This window comes from Carassius auratus, chromosome 21 (assembly GCF_003368295.1).
Source record: "Carassius auratus strain Wakin chromosome 21, ASM336829v1, whole genome shotgun sequence".
Taxonomy (NCBI): Eukaryota; Metazoa; Chordata; class Actinopteri; order Cypriniformes; family Cyprinidae; genus Carassius; species Carassius auratus.
The window spans coordinates 19,764,483-19,791,021 of NC_039263.1; the positions used below are offsets into that span (position 1 = coordinate 19,764,483).

Sequence of the window (26,539 nt, forward strand, 5' to 3'; positions counted from 1 at the left end):
TGATAATCAAATTTTTTTCGTGACAAATTAGCAAGTGAATAATAATAGCCCTAATGATAATAATTCAAGATCATAAAAGCTGAATTCGAATAAATGTCGTGGTCTTTGTATTACAGTATTTTCTAGTACACAGTTCTTGCTGTTAAAGTTCTATTATGTATTCATTGCCTAAATGTGTTAAAATTTTACCGCCAAAATAAAAAAACATTCTCCGAATAACCACCCCCAACACATCTGAAACAATCTGAGCATATGTTTTAATGGTTTTGCTATGCAATTTCACAAATAAAAGCAGAACACAGTAGAACACACAGTAGATGTATTTCTTACATTGGTTATCAACACAAATTTAATTTCAGCACCTCGAGTGACTTGACAGTAAAGACAAAAGACAGTAAAGAAAATAGCCACATAATTCTATAAATAATAATAATAGTACTGTGTAAAACACATTTTTGTGTTTTGAACAGTTCATTTAGTCAGATGGTTTTGGGTTTGGTTGAATGAAGTAAAAAATGTGATTTCAGTTAGAAAGATGTAATCCCTAAATGAGAAAATCTTCATATGCATTTTCTTTACTGTAAGATATCTAACTCTCAGACGAAAAGACTTAAATATTATTTCACACTGTAGCCCCAAGGCTTCTGTATTGTACTGTATACTGTAACAATCACACATTTTGTAGATTTGACATTGCCTGAGTTAGAAATCTATAAAACAAAATTGTGCTTTTTTCATGCAGATTTATTATGAAACTGAGAATATATGACTGTTGAGCAACAAAGAAAACGTTACGCCACTCACAAATCAAGTTAGATGAGGTGATTTTTGTACCGCTTAGGCAAAACTAACAGAACTATTTATCCGTATATAAATTACCTGTAGGTATATAAATGCTTTTCTACATTATATTTAACAACTGAATAATTTTTGTATATTTAAATGTATGAGTAATGCAACTTTAGACATAAATATATATTTAGTAAATGACCTTTTCCAAAAAATACATAAATAAAAATACACCTCAGTCGGCTTTAAGAGATGTATGCATAAAATAAGGCAACATGTGGAGGTTGACTCTTGCACTGGCAAGGGCTAAAATCTTCTGTGTCTCCATGTAACTGTTTTAATTGTTTGTATATGCACAAGATAATAACTGTTTAGTTGGATTAAATGCATATATGCCGATCTCTATAATTAAAAAAAAATATTTCTATTATATCAAACGTAAAAATTTGCAGAGCTGAATTAATGACTACCTATGATTTAAGGACAAACAGACTTAGAAAAATAGATTCTCGCAAGGTTAACATTCACAGAAACACACAAATTCTTACAGTGAACAACTCACTGTAACACAGTTGGAAAATTAATTGAATGCTGGCAGTTTGCAATTTTTCATTTAACACCGGTTTTGCTTTTGTGTTTGAAATCAGTGCCAATAACATTTCTGACACATACATTCGGCAGGAGTGTTTAAGTAAGTTTTCCTCCACCTAAAAGAGCTGTAAATATACCAAAGGCAAATTCTTTCAAATTATAAGAGTTAACAATCAGTTCAAATCCCTTTTCATTTATTCACTTTACCATTAATAAGCAAAGACATTTAGAATTGTATGGCTGAGATTATGTTGTATTTCCAGCAGGATTACAGTAGGTAGAAACAGACTCTGACTGCAAATAATGCTCTTGTGTTAATATAATATGCAGCATACTGTCATTATAGTTAAAATTCATTCAAGCAAAAGTTTTGAATTGAGTGAATGCTCTAACAAAACTTAAGATCAGTTCATAAAACAAAGTCCATGTACATTATAGCAACAGACCACATCATTTAGTTTAGAAGTGAACAGCGGCATAAAAAAGTAGTGGCTTAAAAACACTGCCATGATGAAAATACATACAACATAATGCATAGTGGATCGCTGAGGGCAACTATGCTAAGTGCTAAGTTTTCAAATCTCATGAATCTCAAAACACGACAAGTCATTCAAAGTTAACAAGAAATGGCATTCACAACCAATTTAACTTTCAAAATACCATATATTTCTGAGTAAACCAGCATAAAGGTATTGGCGAATTTCAGTGGCGGTTGCTGGATCTTGAAAAGTAGAATTTCCAGTGAAATCAGTGTCTAAATGGCGCTATTGACTAACATACATACAGAATACAGAACATACAGAATTTAAGTGAATTTTGCAGCAAATGGGATCTCATGTTAACGTTAAAGACTTGATTTAAGGGTAAAGATAACTGTTTTGGGTGTTTTAAGTCACCTCATCAAAGTACACAATCGGTCAAAGAAAGAAAATCGATGACTTATCACGCGCTAAAAAATAAAGGTTCCAAAAAAAGGGAGGGGGGCGGTGTTCACAGCGACGCCCAAAGAACATTTTAGTCCATAGTTCTTGAAACCGTTTTTTTTTTCTTAGTGTGAAGAACATTTTAATAGTCTAAAGAACCGTGTACCTCTTGTGCAATGGAAAGGTTCCATGGATGTTAAAGGGTTCTTTATGAAACCTTCAAAGCCAATGAGTCCAGACTCTTAACAGTGCTTGCATAAAAGTTCAGACCTCATCTCTGAAACTAGATTCTCTTGCTAATTCAATATAATTAAAACCAACTATTTTTATAAATATAAATCTACTTCATTAAATCACTGTAGCAAGATCTGAGAGGGGAAAAAGCACTTATCTCTGGGCTTGGCATGTAGTGGTTTTATGTTCAGCTTATTGTTTTTGCTGCATTGCTATGAACCATATGTACTAGTAGGATGGCATTAGGACTGTTGTGTCCACATAACCATTTCCCATCACCCTCATGCCTTCCTGTGGCATCCCACTGTGCGATTGGTAGATGACAGGTTTGCAGGGGTGAGGTGGTTGCTGGGTTGTGCATTGACCAGCCTGGCTGTAACCGTCCGCACACTGATAGGACGTATCCCTCTGCAGAAGCAGAATATTGTTTGATGTTAATTCTTTGACCTTGCTGTAGTCCTCCCCAGCATAATCGGACCCCTCAGGTTCACGGTTTTGGTCTGAAAGCGGCCTAAGCAGAAGCATATTCTCCGGGTTGATCCTTTGCACCTCCACGTATTCCAGAGAACGTGACGGAGATACGCCGGGAGCAGGAGTGTCGAGGCCGTGGGTGTAGCTTTGGGAATGTCTGCAGGCTGGTTTACCGAAGCGGCCCTCCTGTTGTGGGATGTCCTGATGCTGTAGGTTTTGGTAGTTGGCTGGCATTGCGTGTGGTGATGAATGGTTGAGGATCTCTGGGACGCTGTGGTAGACCGGTTTCACAGCTTCCACTTGGTAATGGTGGTGAGGCTGCGGAGACGAAAACACAACAGGCCAGGTCTTCACACGTCCATCAGAGAACTCTGGAGAACCAGGTTCAAGACCCTGGCATTCACTGCTTTCAGTTGAAGCCCAGCTTGTTTCTCCATGCTGGCTGTACTGATGTTGATCGCTTCTGCTCCCTTCCCGTCCCACCATGCACTTCTCCAAAAGCAGAGTGCGACTGTCGCAGCTTCCACGGCCCGAGTCGCAGTCTGACGGGCTTTTGGACTTCATGCAGTCCTCGGATAGATCTTTACTGTCCAAAACCAATTCTTGCTCCTCATTGTCATACACCTCTAGGTACTCCACCAGTAAGTCATCGTAATCAATGGTTGGGGGGAAACCTTGGATCACCAGAGAATTGAAAACTTCCTCTGACTTTCCGCTCTGTAAAAAAGCAAGAAAAGCAAGTGAGATAACTTCCTCAAAAATGCAATTAAATGTGGCATGAGGGAAGATATTAAGACCTTTATAAAACTGAAAACTGTCATCATTTACTAACACTCAAGTTGTCTGAAACCTTTATGAGTTTCTTTATTCTGCTGAACACCAAGGAAGATATTTTGATGAATGTTGGAATGTTTGGAGGATACTATTCTTTCAATACTATGGAAGTCAATGGCTACCAGCAACTGTGTGGTTAACAACATTCTTCAAAATATCTTCTTTTGTGTTCGACAGAAGAAAGAAACTCATACAGGTTTGGCATAACTTGAGGGTAAGTAAATGATGAGGGAATTTTCATTTTTGGGTGAACTATGGGGTGTCCAGTTTATTACTGTGTAGCTGCTTTGATGTAATCTGTATTAAATAAATACTGTATAAATAAATGGTTGCATAACATAATACTTAATATTTTGAAATTAGGCAGTCTACCTTAAAGCTAACCTGATAAATTTTAAAGTTTACTTGAACGCAGGCCTTTTTTTCGAGGCGCATGAGTGATTCTTTTATTACCTTGAGCAATTGTTTGTCGAATCCTTTGATTTTTGGTCCAGGAACAGGAGGCAGCAAACAAAGCTTCACACTGAATACAAATATAAAAATCAGAATAAGATTGAAAAAGTTTTTTCAAAGGTTAAATAAACCGTTTAATGATATTTTTTTAATGATATTTTCTTGAGGTGTTTGGGAGTTAATTAGTAATTTGTCATTAATTCTATGTCACTGCACAGTTAAGATTAATGTCTTTCAACATGTTATCCTGCTTGATCATAATATAAGCACTATGGATACTGAAAAGGGACTTATCTAGAATACGGAACAAAAGCTTCCACGTGTCCCGACAGGATTAAAAGATTAATTTTGGATCCTGTTCGTCCTTGTACTGTTGAAAATGCCTCACGTTATTTGACAATGTAATTAGTCTGTCTTTGTCTATTTAAATCTGTGCTGAGAGAAGCTGGCCTAAAAACTACATATGAGAGTAAAGTGTGGTACTGCAAGATCTGAATCAATCCTCTGAAGGCAGTTTAATCCTGCATAACGAGTATTCATCAGCAAAAACAAAGAGGCAAATATAGCCTATATATAAATGGTCTTTACATTTGCCAATGATGGTTATAAGATGGTAAGATGATATAGAATAAAATGCAAAACCTTGCATTTAATATCAAAAGTAAAATACAATCAATAATTTTTTTTAAAAACAAATCATTTTAGGAAACATTTCAGGCTCAAAGACGCACCTGTTTCGTTTCACATTTAGAGTCCAGGTGAGGATGAGGACGATGAAGACAGAGAATATCGTGATCATGATCCACAGTGAACGTTCTCTGGGTATATCTACATATCGCAAACACAAAATCAGGAAATGGTGATTAATAGAGTGCATCTCTACTGCAATTTGTTTTTCCACTTATGACAAATCATATATATAAAAAAAATGATAAACAGTAGGTAAAATTGGGTCACTGCATTTAAAAATAACACACTCTCAAAATAAACAAGTTTGGACATCGTGTTTTTTTTAAAAAAATGCTTTGAGCTGGAAAAATCTCTGACTCATTTTGCTCTATTTCATTTTTGCCACTGTTAAGTGCAACTCCCACCGGGCCTGGCTTTCCACGGAAGCTCCCGGGCAACTGAGGCCCAGCCAGAGCTGCGGCTCAAAAACGTGCACTGCTGAAATTGTGCTATCTGAGCTAGCTGAGGATGAGTTCATAACTCCTTGGAGAAAACTGAAGGCCTGTTAGTATTCCCTCTAGAATTGTCTGAGCTTCTAGATACATATGTGAAGAGCAGATTTGTTCTCAGGCTCGGCAGAAGACCATGGAGACACAGATTGTGGTCCTGAAATGGCTCTCTGCTAGACGATAATTAAATAGGCTTCATGCATGCCTCAACCTGCTGGACTAGAAATGTTTTGCTTTTCCTACATGTGTCTAAACTGAGCACATATTTTCAGACATGACGATTTTTTGGATCACTCCTGGTGCACGTTTTATACGTTCTGGGGTTGGCATTTTTAATGTCTTATATCTTTTATATCTAAAGGTCCAAAAGTCTGACAACTGAAAATTTGGGATAACAGATGTCAATTAAACCAGAAACTGTTATGCTGGTAATAGAATTTAATAATAATTAAATTATGACAACTTATTATAATAAATGGTTTAACTGCATTAAATATGAGTAAAAATGCGTTTATAAAAATATTATATATTGTATTTCCCCCCCAAATATTATTACAAATATTATTGAATTTTTTAATTTGGTAATTCCCCTGAAAATATTTATTATGACCAAGTTTGCATTTACGACTAAAGAAAAATAAAGACTTACAGTCTGGCATTTTGACGTAGGTGGTTTGGGTCCACTCACTCCAGAACCCGTGATCAGGTTTACATCGCACCTGCACCATGAACTCTTTATCAGGGTGAAGACTGAACACATTGTAGTACTTCTGCATGCCAGCATCATATTCCTACAGTGAGATAAAGAGAGCATAAGCTACCACTGAAACACTTTTTATAATGTAAGTCTCATTGATCAATATGAAGATACAAAATATACGCTTCAATTTGTATGAATTCAGATCCAAGTAGATTTTACTTAAATATTTATCTAGTCCGCATTTAAACTGAAGACGGATACATCATCAGCAATAATCATCAGTTACATATGTTGTCTCGGTTCATGAGCCAATACTACTGCTCTCAGTTTATTCTGTTACTAGGCAATCATTATTGTTCATGCCTCTGTGTTACTGAAGTGCAGCCTTTAGGGTGAAAAATCTGGTTTGATCTAGTCACTGTTGTTCTGCACATCTAGCCTCCCTCAGGTTTCTGCAGACTAATGAAGACATAAACCTAGACTGGGACAGTCAATGATTAAACTGCTCAGTCTAACTTGCCCTTAGCATTGCATTCATTTAAGATCTCGGATAAAGTCACAAACAAACAACAGCTACTTTGAACTATTTTCTAACTTGTTGGCTCAGCTTTTAGCATGTTGGTTCGACAATGCTAATCCATAACACCAAGCATGTGAAGTATATTGTGAAGATGTCCAACTGTATTCTAGATGTCTGAACAGGGTAGCAAAAGTCCATCTCAATATTATCTAGACTTCAATCTAGTTAAACTGCTACAGACGTAACTGATAATCAAACATTTTCTAAAGACACAAAGATTAGTTTTTTTAAACCCACCTCCCATTCTTTATCTTTTTTTTGTTTGACTCGTAGCTGGTACTGTAGTGTGATCCACCCTGAGCGAGTGTCTGCGGTCCGGGGTTTCTCCCAGGACACTCTCACGAACGGACCCTGGTCTTCATCGACCACGACTGCTGTCACGTTCTCTGGAGTGTTTGGTTGAACTGTGGGTGAAAAGGAGAGCTCAAGAAGTCCATTATAAAAATATACAACAAGTTAAACCTACCGCTCACTCACTTTAACACAACTATTCTGATTTGTAGTAATAATTTTATCAGAACATTTAAATTTGATCATGTAAACAATCCTAAAACAGTAATATCGTCAAATATAAAAATAACCGGTTTCTAATAAATTTAAATATTTAATTTATTCCTGTGATGCAAAACTGAAATTACATCATTATTCCAGTCTTAAGTATCACATAAACGTTCAAAAATCAATTTAATATTCAGATTTGCTGTTCAAGAAAGTCTTATCATCATGTAAACAGTTGTGCAGTCGTGATACGCATACACGATATTTTGCTAAACATAAAGTTCAGAAGAACGGCATCTATTTGAAACAACATACTGTCATTTTTGATCAATTAAATGTGCCAATGCTGAATAAATTAAGTATTAATAATAATAAAAAAGACTCATTTTTCTCACATTTTTATACATTTTTAAAGTAAAAAAAAAGAAGAAGAAGAAAATTCTGTCGTGTTTTTGACTTTTCAAACCTGTATATTGTTCTTTCTTCCATGGAACGTGTCATATTTTGTTGAATGTTTATGCTTTTCCATAGAGTATAATAAAAATGCACAGTAACCAGGGCCTGTCAAATTCCAAAAAAGTGCACCATATGACTCTTGCAATTTAAAGCAAGCCTTTTAAAGCCATATAGCTTTGTATGAGGAAAAGACTGAACTATAAGTCACTACTCTCCACTGTAGCAATCAAATCTGATTTGCTTATATTGCAAACATGTTTTGGTCTTGACAGCCCCTATAGTTCTTTTTTGGTGAACTATGGATTTAACACTCTGTAAATTCAGCACAAAACTAGTTTTTTTCCCAGTTTGAGGGTGGGAAACTATAGTTGACACCTAATAAGGTCAAACTAAGTGACCTTTACACGCAAACTTGCTGAAGAAGCAAAAAAGCAGGAACAGAAAAGTGTGCTTCGTATTGCAAATGAATGTTTCGCCCCTTCAGCATAAATAAAAACATCAGTTAAAGATTAGTCTCAGTTATAGTTGTACATATGAGTTAATGATAATATGGCGTTGCACTGAATGAACAAAACGTCAGATCAAAGGACCGTGACCTTTCAAACTGTTCGGGATAAAACTAAAATTGCTACTAAAAGTAAACAATGACGATCTTCTTAATTTTTAAACTGCCTTATGGCGTAATGCAGTTGAGAGCATGTGACCGACGATATTTTAAGACCCAAGGACCAAATTATGTTCTTTTGCAACAGTGATCCCATAAAGCAGCAGTAACATTCCTTTTACTGATGGATCCACTGCAGTAAAGTCTGTACCTGTAGTCTATTATGTGCTAATTCACAAAATTATAAACGAATGACACATTATCCAGGAATATAAGGTGAGAGGAGTGGAAAAAGAGAAATACAGAGAAGGGATGATAGAGTACAAATTATATGTGCAAATTAATTGTTGGAAACTCATTAGCATACCTATATAAGCCACATCGACCTCCACAGGGTCTGAGATGTTCTTTCCCAGGGCATTGGTGGCCACCACAGTGATGTTGTAGTTGACCCAAAGCGATGTGTCGTTTTTGTTGAAGAAACACGAGTTGTCGCCCGCCGTTCTGTAATCTGGGCACTCGTAGATCGTTTCCGAGCTGCATATGAGACAAATAATTTATGATATAATTATGTCTGCACTGAGAGCTCCTGTCGTCAAGTCAAATTCCTTGAGTGTAAACATACTTGGTAATAAAGCTCTTCTGATCAGAGTTGCCAGGCTTTCACAACAAAACCCACCCAATTTCTATTCAAAACTAGCCCAATCACATTTCAAGGGGGATCCCCCAGTAAAAATAGCATTCTGGTGAGGTAAAATTAACGTTTTTGATCAGGTTCCCCAGGTAAAATTAACATATTAGGGGCTAAAAATCATGTCATTGGGTTCACTTAAATCGACGGACATGAAAAGCAAACTGCAGCAACAGTGGTTAGAGAGGAAGTCGTGGCCTAGTGGTTAGAGAGTTTGACTCCTAACCCTAGGGTTGTGGGTTTGAATCTCGGTCCGGCAATACCACGACTGAGCGTGGCACCTTGAGCAAGGCACTGAACCCCCAACAGCTCCCCGGGTGCTGCAGCATGAATGGCTGTCCATTACTCTGGTTGTGTGTTCACAGTGTGTGTGTTTTCACTGCTCTGTGTGTGTGCACTTTGGATGGGTTAAATGTAGAGCATGAATTCTGAGTATGGGTCACCACACTTGGCTGAATGTCACTTCACTTTAGTGTTAAAGAAGCCTATTTCCATGGGAAAACTGTGGACTTGGCAACACTACTTCTGATTCTGATATCAACAGAAAGATGTACAATTACACAAATTAGACAATTACAAAAAAAAAAAAAAAAAAAAAATCCTGCTAGTTTGTGACAATTTATAACCAAAGTCTAAAGGTTGCAGTCTTAAACAGAAAAACTATATTTTGGTCATAAATATGGCAACATCAATACTAATCATACTGATATCATAAAAATATTAATCAGTGCATTTATTATGTTTGGGCCAAAAAGAAACTGAGTTTAATTGCGTTTAGTCCATGTCTAGTGGCTTTGATGCTAATCTGTAAAAAAATATTTAGCAGCACAACTTTATTTTTTTTGCACATTAAATCATGTGCATGTTAAGCTGCTGCAAATTCAGCTTTGCTTCACAGGAATATTTGCATTTTAAAATATACTGAAATAGAAAAGAGTTTTCTAATAATATTTAATATTATTACTGTTTTTACTGTATTGTGATAAATGCAGATTTGGTGAGTGTAAGAGACTTCTTAAAAAAAAAAGTAAACCTTCTGAACAGTAGTATATATACTAGTGTACTCCTTAAAATTCACAAAATATACTTTTTTGTTGCTTTTTTATATATGCAATTAATATGCAATTTATATGCAATTAAAATATAATATATATAAAATATCATTCTTTTTTTATGGCCCCAAAATATTGATGTTTCATTATGATGGTGAAAATGAAGGTTCAGCCAGTGTTTGTCAATAAAGAAAAGAAAATTTGCTCTTTAACCCCCCCCCACTAATATCACTATTTATTCATTGCAGCCTTGAAATATCCCAACTCAGCACATCCAACTCAGTTGGACCAACTGTATTAAAATTAATTCTATGAACTCCCCTCGGTGCAGTATTACACGGTATTAGATATGATGTTTGTGTACAGTACTTGCTGAATCTCAGTCTGTAATGTTGGCAAAACACTTCATTGCTGTAACGAGGATCCGCTCTGATGAAAATCTGAGGAGTTATTGGACAGGGTGTGTGGGCATGTGTGTGTATTGGCTGGAGGTAAGTCATGTATGGGTTTCTGATTATTTCACATACTTGCTCAGAAAAAGAGGGAAGTAAACACATGGCAGAAAAAAAACCTTTAAAATGCTTATTACTGGAGGAAAGGACAAAACACAGCAAGACTTTTGAAACCTCATTAGGAGCCAAAGAAAAGAGTAAGGACAAGCATTAAAATACTACTCTCAAGACAATAAAGAACGGCTCTAGAAAGGGAACAAGTAGAAGAGAGACTGACTTTTCTAGATGGTAGTAGAGGGCGTAGGTTGTGGGAAGACCTCCATCATCTCCAGGTTCCCACCAGCATGTGAAGGTCTCCTTCTCTGGAGAGCGACAGCTTGTGAGTCTGGGTTTGCCTGGCGCACTGACACCTATGGACGCATATTGTGCCCATTTAGAGTACATTATTGAATTCAACATCATGTTACATTAACATCTTGTAAAATAGGTATTTTTCTGTTTGAAACATACACATTTTATATGTAAAGTTTCACATTGAATTTATTGAGAATAATTTGTTTAATTTGTGTTTTCTTTTAAGTACCATGTAAATACTATGTAAATAATATGGCAATCATTCAGTTCCATTATATATATCAATGCATCACAACGTGAGAATCAGATCCAAAATTTTACATAGTTTTAAATAGTGAGGATGATATCAACTTAAAGGAACACTCCACTATTTTTGAAAATAGGCTCATTTTCCAACTTTCCTAGAGTTAAACAGTTGAGTTTTACTGTTTTCGAATCCATTCAGACGATCTCCGGGTCTGGTGGTAGCACTTTTAGCTTCAAAGTCATTTATGTACACAACCATTTAAAAGTTTGTGGGTCAGTTAGATTTTTAAATAACCAAAGCTGCATTTATTTGATGAAAAATACAATAAAAACAGCAATATTGTGAAAGACTATTAAAAAAAAATTAAATAACACCTATTTTAATATATGTTCAAATGTAATTTATTCCTGTGATGTAAAAGCTGAATTGTCAGCATCATTCCCTCAGTCTTCAGTGTCACACGATCCTTCAGAAATCATTCTAGTATGCTGAATTGCTGCTTGATATTTCTGTAAAAACTGTGATACATTCTTTGATTAATAAAAACAGCATTTATATGAAATAAAAAAAATTTAAAATGTCTTTACTGTTATTTTCATCAATTTAATGCTGAATAAAGGTGTTAACTTTTTTTTTTAAACGTTACTGACCCCTAACTTTTGAACGGTGTTGAACAGTAAATGAAGTTTGTCAGGTTGTACTGCTAGCTTCATAAGAAACATACAGTAACAGAACTCCTAACACTTGCTGCTCACCTGCTGCTTGTGATATTAATTTGGCAATAAAGCTCAAAATCAGCACAGCACCAGAGTTCCTCATCGTCCCTGATGGTTTCTGAAATCCTTAGATCTGTTAGTGAGAGACAAGAGTGGAAAAGTGAGATATTACATCTGTATGGTTTCCACTGACATAATGAACCCAATAATTCTTTATCAGATGGGGAAATTATTGTAAAATACAAAACATATCTTTCACAAATAAAGATTTCAAGCACATTAAAAATGAACGACTACATATTAAAACTGAAGAGAGTAGAAACAGTAACTGTAACTGATTCACATATTCATGAACCTTTTGTGTTCAGTATCAACATAAGATACTGTATATAGTATGAAGAACCACTACAATGAAGCAAACACCAAACTCACTAAAAAAACTTTCGTTGTCACTTGAAAATAACAGCTCCTTAAACCAGAGCAGTCAAATAAACCACTCCTGATATTTTAGGAATTTTACAAATATGATCCAAAAATAATTGCAGTTCTAGCTCAAATCAAATCAAATGTTTTCTGAATTAGCATTCGTCGGATTTAAAAAAAAATAAAAAATTAAGGTCAGATTTTATCATTTCTGTTTGTGTTGAAATATGCTTCCTTATCTGTACATCAAACTGAAGACATAACATTTTATACTTGTACTCATGACAGGAGGCGCTTTCACAATAATCAAATGTGTCCTTTGTCACTCACTGGACATGCAGTAAACAATGCCTATCCATCACATCTGCACCTTTCAACACTTTCTCAATCATAGGTTCCTTTGGTACGTCTTATCAAAGAACAGTATGAATCATGACCTGTTTAATTTTAGAGAACAGAGCAATTCTGATCAGCCCAACTCATTTAGTTACTGTGAACTTGAAAGGAACCATCTATAATTTATGAGGTTTTGCAACCGACTGCTTGCCAGTTAAAAATATAGCAGTCATCAAACTGCCACGTTCTACATTTTTCCTGGCCAAAGCACCGTGTAAAAGAGCACTCCTAGTGTTGGAATTTTCCCACTAGTTTTATGGGTAATATCTGAATGTTTACAACTTTGAGGCAAAGGTTTTACACTGTGCTTTTTAACATCTCCTTTCAGACGAAATACTGTTATTGGCACACGTGAAAGTTCCAGAATGAATTGCTCAAGTCATAAAACAGACAGACAGATCCATGCTTCCAAAGAAAAGTTTAAAGGTCTATGGAAACAATTGAACTATTATCATGACAGACACACACAGCTAAACAAATTTCCAGTTTTTAAGCTTTTAAATAGGAAACAAAATATAATTTACTGACACTGGCAAAATTTGACAGAGAATTTTCTGGAAACTAAATAGCCACGGATACTGCACTAACAGCCATTTGTTTTCATTAGCATTTAGCCTTGAGAATGAATTCAAACTGTGCCCAACAAGCATGTGAGCACAAGCTAATCAATTAATAAATTTTTTATTTTTGTCATGCAGGCTGTTTTCTCACTTAAAGTATCAGTTTCTGACACTTTACGATATTACCAGTGTATACATTATATTCCAATACATTTGGCATCTGACTCCGCAGAATCGGCTTAATCTCTAGCATTAATCTGATGACAAAAATAAGCACTAAGCACATGGAAAGCATGATATTAGGACCACAGATTGACATCGACGTAAACATTACAGATAGAAAATGAGAGGAATAGAGAGAGAGAGAGAGCATAGAACTTCTATTTCCCCTTGTGAACAGGGTGGCATCACAGATTAAAAAAAGGGGGGGAAAAATCTTCTCCAGCTGGCATATACTCCATATCTGATTACGTAAGAGATTATATCATCATAACAGAAAGACTCAGTCAAACTGTGTTGGGCTTCATTCTCCAGTGCAATGCAAAGTGGAATAGTGCATGACACTGACCTGACACAAGCTAGCAGCCCTATGGAGCCTCAATGAGTTCAACGAGCATGAAGATTGAAGGAGGCCATGGGATTGGTGCTTTCCACCATGAATGGTTCAATAAACCTACAACTCAAATATGCACTTCTGAAAAATCATCTGTTGGCTTGGGATGGATTGGTATACAGTATTTGAACAATTTCTGTCCCAAAAAGGACATGGTGATGAAAAAAAAAAAAATCTTGAAAAACAACAGGGTTCCTCTTACAAAATTTTGGTTCTCTCACAAAACATTTGCGTTTCTGCAAGAAACTTTGCATTTTCTCAAAAAACTTTGGTGTTTCCCCTTAGAAATGTTGCACTTTCTCACAAAACAGTTGCATTCTACAAAGCGTGCACAAGAAATAATAATTAATTGATTGAATTAAATGATTCCATGCACACTGCAAGGCTTTTGAGAATGTCTCTATTACCCATTCCCAACTTAAAAAATAAAGTGTCTCTGTCCATAACATAATAGCGGCAACAGGTTTAAGAGGATGTGTCCTGACATTAATTCTATTATAAGTTTTTAATTAAAGTTTCTCATGGGAACACATACCTTTTTTGAATGAATGCACAAAAGCAATGAAATCTTTCCTCATGACTAATTTGTTTTTAATATCACATATCTCTTTATGGGCTCTGTAGTCCCCGAATAAGGATTTTCAAAACTACATTCAACACTGAATGTTAATTTATTGCTCAGGTGGTTCCAAACCTGTATGACTATCTTTCATCTTTAAAGCACAAAAAATATATTTTGAGGAATGTTTCAAATGATTTTGTCCATAAAATGAAAGTTGCTAGGGTCCAAAACAACACTGGTCCCTTCAACGTTTTCATTAAAAAATACGAAGACATCTTTAAAAAAATCTTTTTTTTTATTTCACAGAAGAAAGACACAGTGAAAGGTTTCCAAACATTTCAACACTCTCTCTTTCTGCTCACTTTTTAATATCCACATCCTGCTTTACTTGAAATTAAACATCTCTCAGAGGCCTGTCTCCACCCCACTGCGTCTGTCCCAGCCCTGTTACTCTAGTTTCAGCTTGTTCCCCTCACATTTAGGATTCTCTTTTGTCATCTGTCAGTCAGCCAAAACCATCTATAAAAGCCAAAGCATCCAAAGTATCTGTTGAATCTAGGGTTGGTTTTTGACTTAGCTATGATTTTATGGTGTGAAGGAAAGAAACTAAAATCTTCTCTTAACCTGCCTGATCCCTTCAGTCAGATGAGGCGAATCAAATCTGTCTAATATCAACTGTGGTCAGCTTTAAATACCATTCAGTACCAAGGACAGCAGCAGGACAGCTGCCCAAAACCCTAAGAACATCAAGTCTAAAATACTACCAAGACCACCCAGAAATTGTTTATTTTTTAAACAAAATTACTATTTTTTTTATACTAAGAATTCATTTTTGTAATAATTATAATAATAATAATAATAATAATTCAATGGGATACTCTGAATTCACTCACTAAACCCTCTATAAGACGAACACGTATTAAACAGAAAGAAAAGGAGAAAACAATTATATATATATATATATATATATACTAACTGTCCCTTAACTGTCATCTAATTCGTTTTGTTTATTAACCTTAATTGGCAATCAATCAGTAAAGCTATAGAGGTGTGCGGATTGCTGACCCTGTAATCTTCAAAGCAGAATCCTGGACCAAGTTTAATACAGTAATGAGACAGCACAACACAAACAGGCATATCTGGCTGCAATGTGTATATCATTGTTGCTCTTCAAGTTATTTTTGCCAAGAAATGAAGTAGCAATAATGGCCTGAAGCAAAGGTAGCAACCCAGAAGTAATCTTGCATGGATTTATTGACTAGAATAATGCACTTAATGCTTGTTCATTGGCAAACAAATGCTGCACTCTGGACTGTTGCAGAAAAGTCACTGACAATCAGTGAACCCAACTGGCTTGTAACTTTGTCATGTAAAATGAAAATTCAGACACGGTGGTGCCTGCGGTGAGGGTAAACACAATATTAATATCATCTCCGTCTAGCAGTACAGCAGCCATTTGTTTATCGTGTGTGTGCTCCTGGTGGCATTATCCACTCTTGATTTTAAGAATGTTCCTTTTGATCTGATAATTGGCATTAGAAGACTTCCCTCCTACTGTTTACAGCTATCTTACATAACTTCCAAGGGGGTGGGTAAGCTGCTAAGCCGGGTGAACGGTTGCAAGCAGGGGCTTGTCGACAAGTCGGCACGTATCTAAAGATTATCCAGCAATACACTCTCTCTCTCACCCACCCTCCACTCTTCTTTGCCATTTCTGTCCCCTATAATTCCATATAGACCTCTGAGAGGTCTTGCTGGCATTAGGAGTTAATGTTGTCAGGTTAAAGCTATGAAAAGATCTAGGAGGATTACCTGACCTAATGTTGCTCCATCATTATACTTATAGAAGGTTTTACATTTGCACAGTGAATTGCGAGAATTAAACTATGCTAATGGGTGTTAACAATATGTCACCCTGGACTACATAACCAGTCATGAAATTTAGATGTATACAACATGATCTTTACCTAAAAAAATTCTAAAATTCTATAATTTTGACCAGACTAGAGATCTTTGTGTGTCATAGTCATAGTATTGTCACAGAGCAGTGAGGTTATATGGGTGGCTTCAGCACATATCAACGTTTTCCAATTAGTTAATTATATTTACCATTTAACCTACAGTATCACTCAACACAGCTGTTCAGTCATAAGATGACATGGTGGTAGTAGCCATGGCAACATTTTTCGCTTCTACCCTGGACCTCTCTGGACCAGGAGAGGTTGTGAATCATTATTTGTCAGCAGTACATTAGAGCCCTTATTATGAGAAGAGAACATAGCTGTATGTTTGCTTCAGGAAATGCACAGTTATATGCAATTAAACCTATAATGTTTCAATTTGTATGCGTATTAAAAGTATTTGAGTCAAAAAGATTGTACTGTAGACAGAAACAAGAAAGTAAGAGTGAAAGAATGAAAAACTATTAGAATTCTCTGTTTAGATCTTGCAATTCTGTTTTGATCTGTTTTGTTTCTGCCAATAAATGATATATATATATATATGTATATGTATAGATAGATAGATAGATAGATAGATAGATAGATAGATAGATAGATAGATAGATAGATAGATAGATAGATAGATAGATAGATAGATAGATATTCGCTCCTTTTTAATAGTTAAATTCAATTTTAATAGTGTAGATAAAGAATACACTGCATAATTTTCCCACTTATTATGCATCCACTTGCCTGATGTGAACATAAAATATATATTTTTTAATTTTATTTCAGAATTGTAAGATTTTTTTTTCCATGATTGAAACAATCTTCCACAGATTTGGTTCTAAATTGTAAAAATAGTTTTTTAAAAGTTGTAAATACAGGTCATTGGAGCACATACTATTTCAATGTTTTTACTTAAAAATTTCATATTTAATTCATTATGTTAAATTATGTTACTTGCCAATTCTTTGTAATTAATTTTGAAACTTACTAGCAATTTCTCAGTGAAAACTGCATCTACATACACCCTTTTTTTGCAGTGTACATAGGGCATGTTGTCACATGCCAAACGTCAGTCCAAGAAAGACAATTAAATATTTCCTAGAAAAGGTACCATCTGTTTAGATATTATCCAGAATTTAGTGGAAAACAAATAGCAGGAATCAACTGTCAAAGTTGCTCTGAAATAGAAACTTTCACGGTCGATTAACGCTTTTTTTCTGACAGTTCAGACATTTGTCTTCATGAGTCTTCAGCGTGTTGTTGTTTCAAATACTGTTTTCCAGCCCCCGCAGCAAAACTCTGCAGCAGTTGCACAATACAGTCTATTACCATCCAGCACAAGCCAGATCCAGCCCACCTCCTCAGAGGTGTAGATTTGCACTAGTAAGTGACAGACCTGAAAGGTGATCGGCCATGAGCCAAATCCAGACTAACGTTAGGGATTAGGATCATTACATCTTTGACGGGTGGACCTGTGTCTTTGGGGACATATCTAGTCTATGTGGGCGGTGATAACTGCGTTAGGCTAATCAACACAAATCTCTAAAGTAGTCCGTCGTCATTCAGGTATAATCAGAACACAATGAAGATGTAAACTCAAGATGAATTACATGATTTACTCATTGGTTTACAAGTTTGCAGCAATAAAATAACAGGCTTGTCTTTACTGAATTGCCTTTTTCTTAAAGGGATAGTTATGGAAACTTGTTTCCAATTTACTTTTTTCACATCACTTTTTTCCTCAGAACTGTGAGATATAAACTCAGAATTCTTAATTTTATTCTCTGAATTCTAAGTTTACATCTTATAAGTGAGATATAAATCAGGCTCAATCAGGCGAATCAGTCATTTCCGAAAATACTTTCTTTTGTGTTTCAGAAAGAAAAAGTTGCTCCAATTTGGAACAGTTAGTAAATGATGAACGTAAACAACGTATGCTGTTCTGTGTCAGCTGCACCACGTGGATATTTTGTTTTCCTTCAGATCAAAGCGCAAACAAATAGATAGATTTTTTTTTTTTTTGCTTTGATCTGAAGGAAAACAAAGTATCTGCGTCGCGTGGTGCAGCTGACACACAACAGCATACGTTGTTTACGTTCAGCGTTTACGTTCTCTCCAAAATGGCACTATAGGGTGATGCGGAGGAGACGAATTGTTGAATAAAGTAATTATTTTTGTTTTCTTTGCATATAAAAAGTACTCTCGTAGCGGCGTAATATTATGGTTGGAACCACTGATGTCACATATATTATTTTACCGATGTCCTTGCAACGTTTTTGGAGCTTGATCGTGATAATTACATTGCTGTCTATTGAGGGTCAGAGAGCTATTAGACAAATATCTAAAATGTGTTTCGAAGATGAATGCAGGACTTGGAACAACATGAGGGTGAGTAATTAATGACAGGATTTTCATTTTTGGGTGAACTATGCTTTTAATGTAAGTGGGCAGCATTATGAATCCGACTGCTAGGAGTTCATCTGAATTTGATCTTGCTTTATATTGCTTTATATTAACAAGCTGTCTAAGAAATACAAAAAGCAAAGAGAAGAAGTAGCACGTGTACTGAGCAGAACCCAAAATACTCCTTACTATTTGTTAAAGATAAAAATGTTGTTGGATTAAACAAAACGACTTAAATTAATGGTGAAACCAGTCGGACAAGCTCTCTGAAAGCGCTTCTGCTTGTGAATTCACATTTCTGCAAGACCAAGACAGATTCATCCACGGTTGCTTCACCCACAGTATTTCAGTACTGCAGTAATCTGCTCATGTTAAATGGTATTTTTAATGAACTTTAAATGACTTCTAATGACATCCGCTCAGCAAATCGCAGTGAATTACCCGCATGCCAAACTGATGTTCCATTATGTCCATTGATCAGTCATCTAATTCAAAAGCTCCATGGTTATGTTCAGTCAATTATTTCTTAGCAAAGAACAGTCCTACATCAATAACACGATCTAGGGTAATTGAGAAAAAATTAACACCTGTCTGAATTGTCTCATCTGTGAAGCTCTAAAGAGAACAAAAAACATTCCATAAATGACCATAAAAGTAGTCCATATGCATTCTATATCAAGTCTGCTGGCATCTATACAATGGATTTTTAGGAAGAAGTAAGAACAGAATGAAATGTAAGTATTCAATGAAAATCTTAACCGCCGAAGCTATCTAAAAGTATGGGAAATAGAGAACTGCAAGAAAAGGAACAATTATCAATGAAATTTCAGTCTTTTTAATGAATTTATTCATTGCAACATGAGAACCAACTGAGTAAACACAGCTTTCCAAAAGTGATTCATTCTGAAGTGCAAACAGTCTGCGATGACTAAACGACAACATCACTCTGACATAGGATCTGTTGATGCCAAGCAATAAAAACATAAAGTTACACAGAAGTGAACAAGTTTGTCAAGTGATCAGTAAATAGGTCAGGGCTGAACAGAAAACTGACATCCCACAAACTCCTTTTCAAAACATTAAGAGCAATATACTGTAAATGAAAAGCTACAAATACTGGTTTATATATGTGTGTGTATATGTTCAGTCAGAAATGTTGGCCACAATCTACTCTCCACACGTTTGATTCTTGCTGGCAATCCAGACCCTGGATCAATAAAAGTCAGACTATTGCGATAGCAGGCATTTTATTAGCTGGATCAATAAACAAGCAGAGTGATAAGTGTAAGTGTGTTGAACACTTTCATTGATACAGTCAGCTGAATGGCTGCTTACGAAGTGGCAGGTCTCAGTTTAATCAGGTTAAGAAGCTATTGTCCGCTCTTCCAGTGTGTACCGTACCCAACGCCATGCACAAAACCTGGATTCGGGTCATTCTCTGCATACGAACAGAAAATAGATATTCTTTTTTAAAGATTTCTGCTCATACACTTTGTCTGACCTCTGTTGATCTTGTCAAGATGAACAATTAAGGTTATTTTTAATATAGCCTATCACCAAACGTGAAACCTGTTTCAGTTTAGCATTACAGTTATTACAAACTCAGTGTAAACTAAAAGCAAATGATGCAACCAAAAAGATATTTCATTCATTTTCTGTCGTAACCAATTAAGCAGATTTAGAAAAACTGTCCATAATCCAGACTATACATTTTCGAATCAATATTCAAATGAGATTTTGAACTGCATTTCCATTCCAGCTGACAAAAGAATCAAATATGACAATACAAACCAACACTTAACTCTCAAACATAACAAGTCACCTATTATTAAACTGTTGACTTGCACTGACAAACTAGAACACTAAAGACTTCACAGCTATTCTGTCCTCTTATTCCCAGGATTAGACCAATGCAAAGCTCATTACATAACGAACGCCTATATCAGCACTTTCCACTCGCTAATATAATTAGACTGTAAAGCTCTGCTCTGATTCTGGGCCAGTGTGAGGCTACTTGATAACATCAAAATCAAAAAGATTTAAGTCACGCTTTAGATCACAGTGCCTGGTAAGTGTATATGAATTATGATAGCAGTGCACAATAATAACATGCAGCCTACTACTAAATATGTAATTGTGTGCAGCTGCAGTTCATTCATATTCATTCAAAGTTTCCATATTTTTTATTCAACAGTAAATATATTAAATCTTTAATGTAAAGTCTGACCAACATTTTACACATTTTAATTTTTTTTTACAAAACCATTATTTTGCTCTATGTCAGAAACACCATTGTGAAACTTATAAAACATTACAAAAATATATATTTTATATAAATATTTAACTATATATAGACTCCACTTTTAAAAACTGTATAAAAAGTTTACAAAAAGTTTACCAAAACTACAGTATCTGTCTGTGTGTGTGTCTATCTATCTATCTATCTATCTATCTATCTATCTATCTATCTATCTATTTTACTTGAATAAATGCAGTTAATTTAATGTTGCCACACTACATGTTCGTTCTTAATAATTATAACAGCCATAGTAAATATAATATACTTAAATTAAGTAGATTTAAATGTGATATTTAATGTCACGATGAATATGTAGTTCAGTTAAATCATTCAGCAGAACTTTTTTGATCATGCACTGTCCTACAAATATAAACATGGTAGCCTACTTGTGCAGGCATGCTATAATTTTTTTCTCATTCGAATTCAATCAAGTGCATTCAATACACTTCGAGATCTCACAGAGCAGAAAGGATCAGTTCTGCGCTTACCTGCTGTTCATGAGGAGATGAAGAGCTCTCGTTATGATCGCGCTAGCAGGACGGCTACATTGAACTGGCTGATTTCTGCCTCCCTTGCTTATGTAACCGAACAATCGCAAAGCTTAGTTGGTGTCTTGAGCAGATGTACGCTCCTCAGTACAAAACTCAGGTAAGTCAAATGCCTTCGGGCGATGGGTCTCTCCCGTCTAACCGGTCTGTCTGACAGTGGGCGTGGCCTTCAATTGTTCAGCTCCTCCCACTCTGCGCTGAGTTTAATCTCATCCGCGGTACTGAACGAGCGTTCAGTCAGTCAGTGGTGAAGCTGTGATTCTGATGTAGTTTTCATAATTCATAAACGGTTAATTTTGGAAATATTGGTAATAAAAAAATAATAATAACACTTTAATTTTTAAAATAACAAAAATTATATGTGTGTGTGTGTTTGGGTGTGTGTAAATATATGTAATTATTATAATTTAATATATTTATATTATATATGAAATGGAAATGTATTATTAAAAGTATAAAATTATTAAAACAGAATGTCTAAAGGTGAAAAAGCACAAGAGAATTCAAGCTGGCCTTATTATACAATTTTTTTTTTTGTCCAAAACACATTTTGGTTCCCCTCATGAAGCCCACATGCCTAGTATTTGAGATGTTCGGCTTGCGGTCATAACAACATTTCACAGTATTTTACAGGTTTAATTTCTGTCACCAATGGTCTACAGCCCATGACTTAAATTTATGAAAGTTACATTTATTATTTATTAAATTTGACATTTATTTAGTTTAAAAAAAATGTTTGCATTTAATTTTTAACAGACATACATCTCCCTCATTTTGTTTTGTAAATTGATGAAGTACTGAATCAAAGTCTGTTATTTAATTTATAACACCAAATTTGTGCTCAACATGATCAAAAGGGACATTACATTTGCATTGTTGTGCAACTGAAGTGTTTGGTGCATTCCAGCTGTTCTCTGTGGTCTAGAGACGAATACTGCATGATTAAATATATGATACACCTGTCAGTTATTTATGACTCTAAACTGCTTGTACTTGCTATTCATTCCAAACACATGACTGTACAGATTCTGCTCTTGGTCAAACACTGTAAAACCTGTTGAGATCAAGGCTACACATAATGCTCTTGAGTACTTTGTTTACCGCTCAGTGCGTCTCATTGACATGGTAATAAATTGAAAGATTACTAGGATACTGTGGAACTTCCTCTATTTAGTGACATTGCCGTGTTCCTATAGTGGCCATGGAAAAACACAGCTAAAAAAAAAAGAAGACAAAAAAAAAAAAAAACACTGCTAAGCTAATGTCTACATCATGTTTCAAGGAATTAAAAATGATAAAACAAGACAACAAATAGATACTGAGAGTGAAAAGAGTGAGGGGGAAAACTAATACTGTAGAATGTCTTAAAGTGAAAAAGCACAAGAGGATTCAAGCTGGCCTTTTAAAGTAATAACTGGAGAAATCACACATTTTAGCTCCTCTCATGAAGCCCACGTTTTGCTTGAGAACTCACAGTCATTGCAACATTCTCACAGTATTTTACAGTTTCAATTTCTGTCACCAATGGCCTACAGCCAAGGATTTCAATGGTTTTAAATCCAGACGGAGGTTATTGCATACCATTATGCCATAAAGAGAGCAATTTAATCAATAAGGTTAGAGGTGGCATACAGTACAAATAAGTCTTAAATATGACAATATCTCATGCATCTGAGGAGGAACTAAGCATTTCAGTAAGGTTTATCAATGCTTCACCATGACATCTGGACTTTAAAAAAAATTCCCACAGTAAGAGTTCCATGAGTAAGTAAATAAATAAATAAATAAAATAAACCCCGGTAGAAGTGCATTTAAAAAATATCAGAACCAAATGTTTCTGAACTGTGCATAAAAAGAAATAGATTGTGGCCAACATTTCTGACTGAACAGTTGCAGTAACTGATGTTATTAATATATATATATATATATATATATATATATATATATATATATATATATATATATATATATATATATATATTGCATCAGTTGACAACAAACTAAACTGCATCTGCAAACAATTGTACAGTACAGTACACATATGTGCTATAACTTTTCTGAGAACTATCTTCACTTTTCTAGTGATTTTTGCAATTATTTTTAACCAGCCGGTGTTTCTGTTTTTTTTTTTTTTTTTTTTAGATGAAGTCAGTTCCTTTCTTCACATATTTGTCCTAGCAGAGTAATCATATATTTAATGAAATTAACCATATGTTCAACAAAGTATTCAAATATTTTTGTCTTAATTTTGTGATTTTTTCAGTCAATTGTTTAGATGTTTTTTTTATGTAATGCAATGACATTCATACTTTTTTATTTTTTATGTTAATGCTTATAAGGTGTTTACAAAACAATCCTTGCCATATTCTGTATACTATAAGCACGCTGATTTTCCATTATGCACAACAAAAAGTGCAATACATTAGTTATGTCATTATAAATGTTTTTATTTCTTTCTCCTTCCATATTTGGGTGAGCTGGCAAGGGAAAAATCCTTTTTTTCACACTATTATCAATCTTTAACTGGGTTTTAACATTTAACTGAATGACTTATGTAATGCATTAACTGCATTGCATAAAAATACAATAAACACATATAACACAAAGGATTAAAGCAGATGTGACTAGATGTGTTTGATAAGAAAAAGATATATCAACCAAACCTCCTCCACTTTGTATGTAAATCAAATTGTATTACTCAAAGGTGCCATTTAATAAAGAAAGAAACAATTGAGTTGCACAATAAAAAATAAAATAAAATAAAAATTATTATAGCGTATGTATCCATTTTCAGTGCAAATCATACTGCTTTTTGCAAATCCTCAAGACTTACCAGACTCCTTGAACTCAGTGAACCTGAAGACATTGAGTTTGTTGACCTGTGAAATCATTTGATCATGTGACTGCTTACCTGTACATGCACAAACAGAATAGGAAAAAAAGAACTGTTAAAATAGATAAATATGATATTAACCACTTTGATTTCAATGCATTACTAAAAACTCTTAACAGCATCTACAGTTCTCATTTAAATGTATTAAATTATATGAATAATATTGTATTATATTTATTGTAATTCCTAAAATTCAATTCCCCAAAATGAATATACAGGAGACATTATTGCCAATGTGTCATTTATTTATAGTGGCAATTTTGTAATTATAATTAATTATGAAATTGCTTCTGTTAGTCCAAGATAATAGAATAATTCTAATGACCTCCAATAAATTCTAATGCTGAGTAAAGGTTCCACTGTTCAGTGCACTTGTACTGAGGAGAAAACATTCCATAAGTCATTAAAAATATACTACAAACTTATCCAGAGGTACACTTTCAATTAAATAAATTAAATTTAATCTGAATGAACTCTGTGTGATAAATTCAGAATTTGTGATTTGAAGTTTTTTTTTTCTTTCAGTTTTTAGGTGAATCGGAAAGCTTTTTTTTCATCTATAAATCCCATTCACACACACACACACACACACACACACACAAATATAATATCATATAATGGACAATGGAGTTATCAAACTTAAAAATGAACAATGACATCCATTTTTCAGTGAACTATTCCTTTGAGGTAAAATTCAATCAGTGATGGACTAAAATGGTTATTTTAAAATGGAAAAGGATCAAAGCACTGAGCCAAAGCACCTGTTATAAAACTAAAACGTGACTTTTTCAACCTTTCCATGGCCCATGTTCAAGTGGCATGACATGACTCAAGCCCATGTGCTCGAAACACTTAACCCTAGCAGACAGAAGGAAATCATGACTCAAACATCAAACGAGTTTGCCTGTGAGCATCTGAAGCAAACACAGGCATAAAAAACACAGTGACCTCTACCAAATAATGTTTCTCTGGTCAGCTGAGAGACTAGCCGAACCAGTTTATGGGTAGATGGAATGGGCTGGAAAACATATTCATAAGTCATAAAACAAACTCATAAAGTGAAGTCATAAGTGAAGGTGGCTTTTTGATGGTGTATAGGGCAGTAGTTTATTTATAATACTAGTGAACACTATGAACATATTAATTATTTTAGGCAAGGATCACCGTTTGCTGATGAGTTTGGATTTTACTGACCTGAACAAGGAGACAGTTGGCTTCTGGTTACATGATATAATACACACACACACACACACACACACTCATTGAAGACTTTGGAGTGGCATCAAAACATCACAGATTTAATCCTAATGTTGGATGTCCCGTGCACTGTGTGGTTATTTAATTGTGTCCTAAAGTGAAGCACTTAAAAAAGGTAATCTCTTGGGGACTGTTGTTAAGGTTATTTTATTATAAGTCTGTATGGATAAAAAGTGAATGCTAATTACCAAGAGAGAGAATTACAGGAGATAAACAGGAGGTGGGCAATGATGGCTACAAAGGATTTCAAGCTGAGCTAAACCCAGAAACAAGCCACTACAGATGTAAAATTGAGACAAAATAACATATAATCTGTTTCTGGCCACTTGGTTGTTGTATTAGTTGTTGTGGAATCAGTTATTTTCAATCTTTGTTTAAATAAGCTTTAATAATTTATTAATATTACATATTATTTACTGGATATCACTTGATATCCTATCCAGTTACTATATAATATTACTACAACATTTTTAAAGATTTATCAAAAGTTTAGTGTCAAATGTTTTTAATTTAAAAAAAAAAGAAAAGAAAGAAATGAATACTTTTATTCAGTAAGGACTCGTTAATAATGTTACAAAAGAATTTTATTTCAAGCAAATGCTTTTTTTCTATTCATTAAAGAATCCTGAAAAAATGTATAACAGTTTCCACAAAAATATTAAGTGGCAAAACATGTATTCAAATGCTTCTTGAGCACCAAGACTGGAGTAATGCTAATGAAAATTCAGCTTTGCATCACGGGAATAAATAAAAAATAAAAAAATATCAAAATAGAATTTAATCATATTACTTTACTTTTGATCAAATAAATGC

At 34.7% G+C, this 26,539-nt stretch overlaps 1 protein-coding gene across 1 annotated transcript; it reads right to left on the reverse strand.

The window, feature by feature from the left end:
• Positions 1-238: 238 nt before the first annotated feature.
• On the reverse strand, positions 239-21,745 carry prlra (prolactin receptor a). Its single transcript, XM_026196600.1, has 9 exons — positions 21,517-21,745; positions 11,863-11,956; positions 10,784-10,916; positions 8,679-8,848; positions 6,991-7,157; positions 6,123-6,264; positions 5,027-5,123; positions 4,296-4,365; positions 239-3,725 (listed from the first exon to the last, which is right to left on the reverse strand). The coding sequence occupies exons 2-9, from the start codon at positions 11,924-11,926 to the stop codon at positions 2,766-2,768; spliced, it is 1,803 nt and encodes a 600-aa protein (XP_026052385.1). The 5' UTR covers positions 11,927-11,956; positions 21,517-21,745; the 3' UTR covers positions 239-2,765.
• Positions 21,746-26,539: the final 4,794 nt, after the last annotated feature.

Excerpts from the sequence above, each read along its gene's own strand:
- prlra (XM_026196600.1), bottom strand. The coding sequence starts at position 11,926 with ATGAGGAACTCTGGTGCTGTGCTGATTTTGAGCTTTATTGCCAAATTA. Across the intron at positions 7,158-8,678 it reads GGTCGATGTGGCTTATATAG|TTCAACCAAACACTCCAGAG; the intron begins GTATGCTAATGA and ends TTTCACCCACAG. Across the intron at positions 6,265-6,990 it reads AAAAAGATAAAGAATGGGAG|GAATATGATGCTGGCATGCA; the intron begins GTGGGTTTAAAA and ends ATCTCACTGTAG.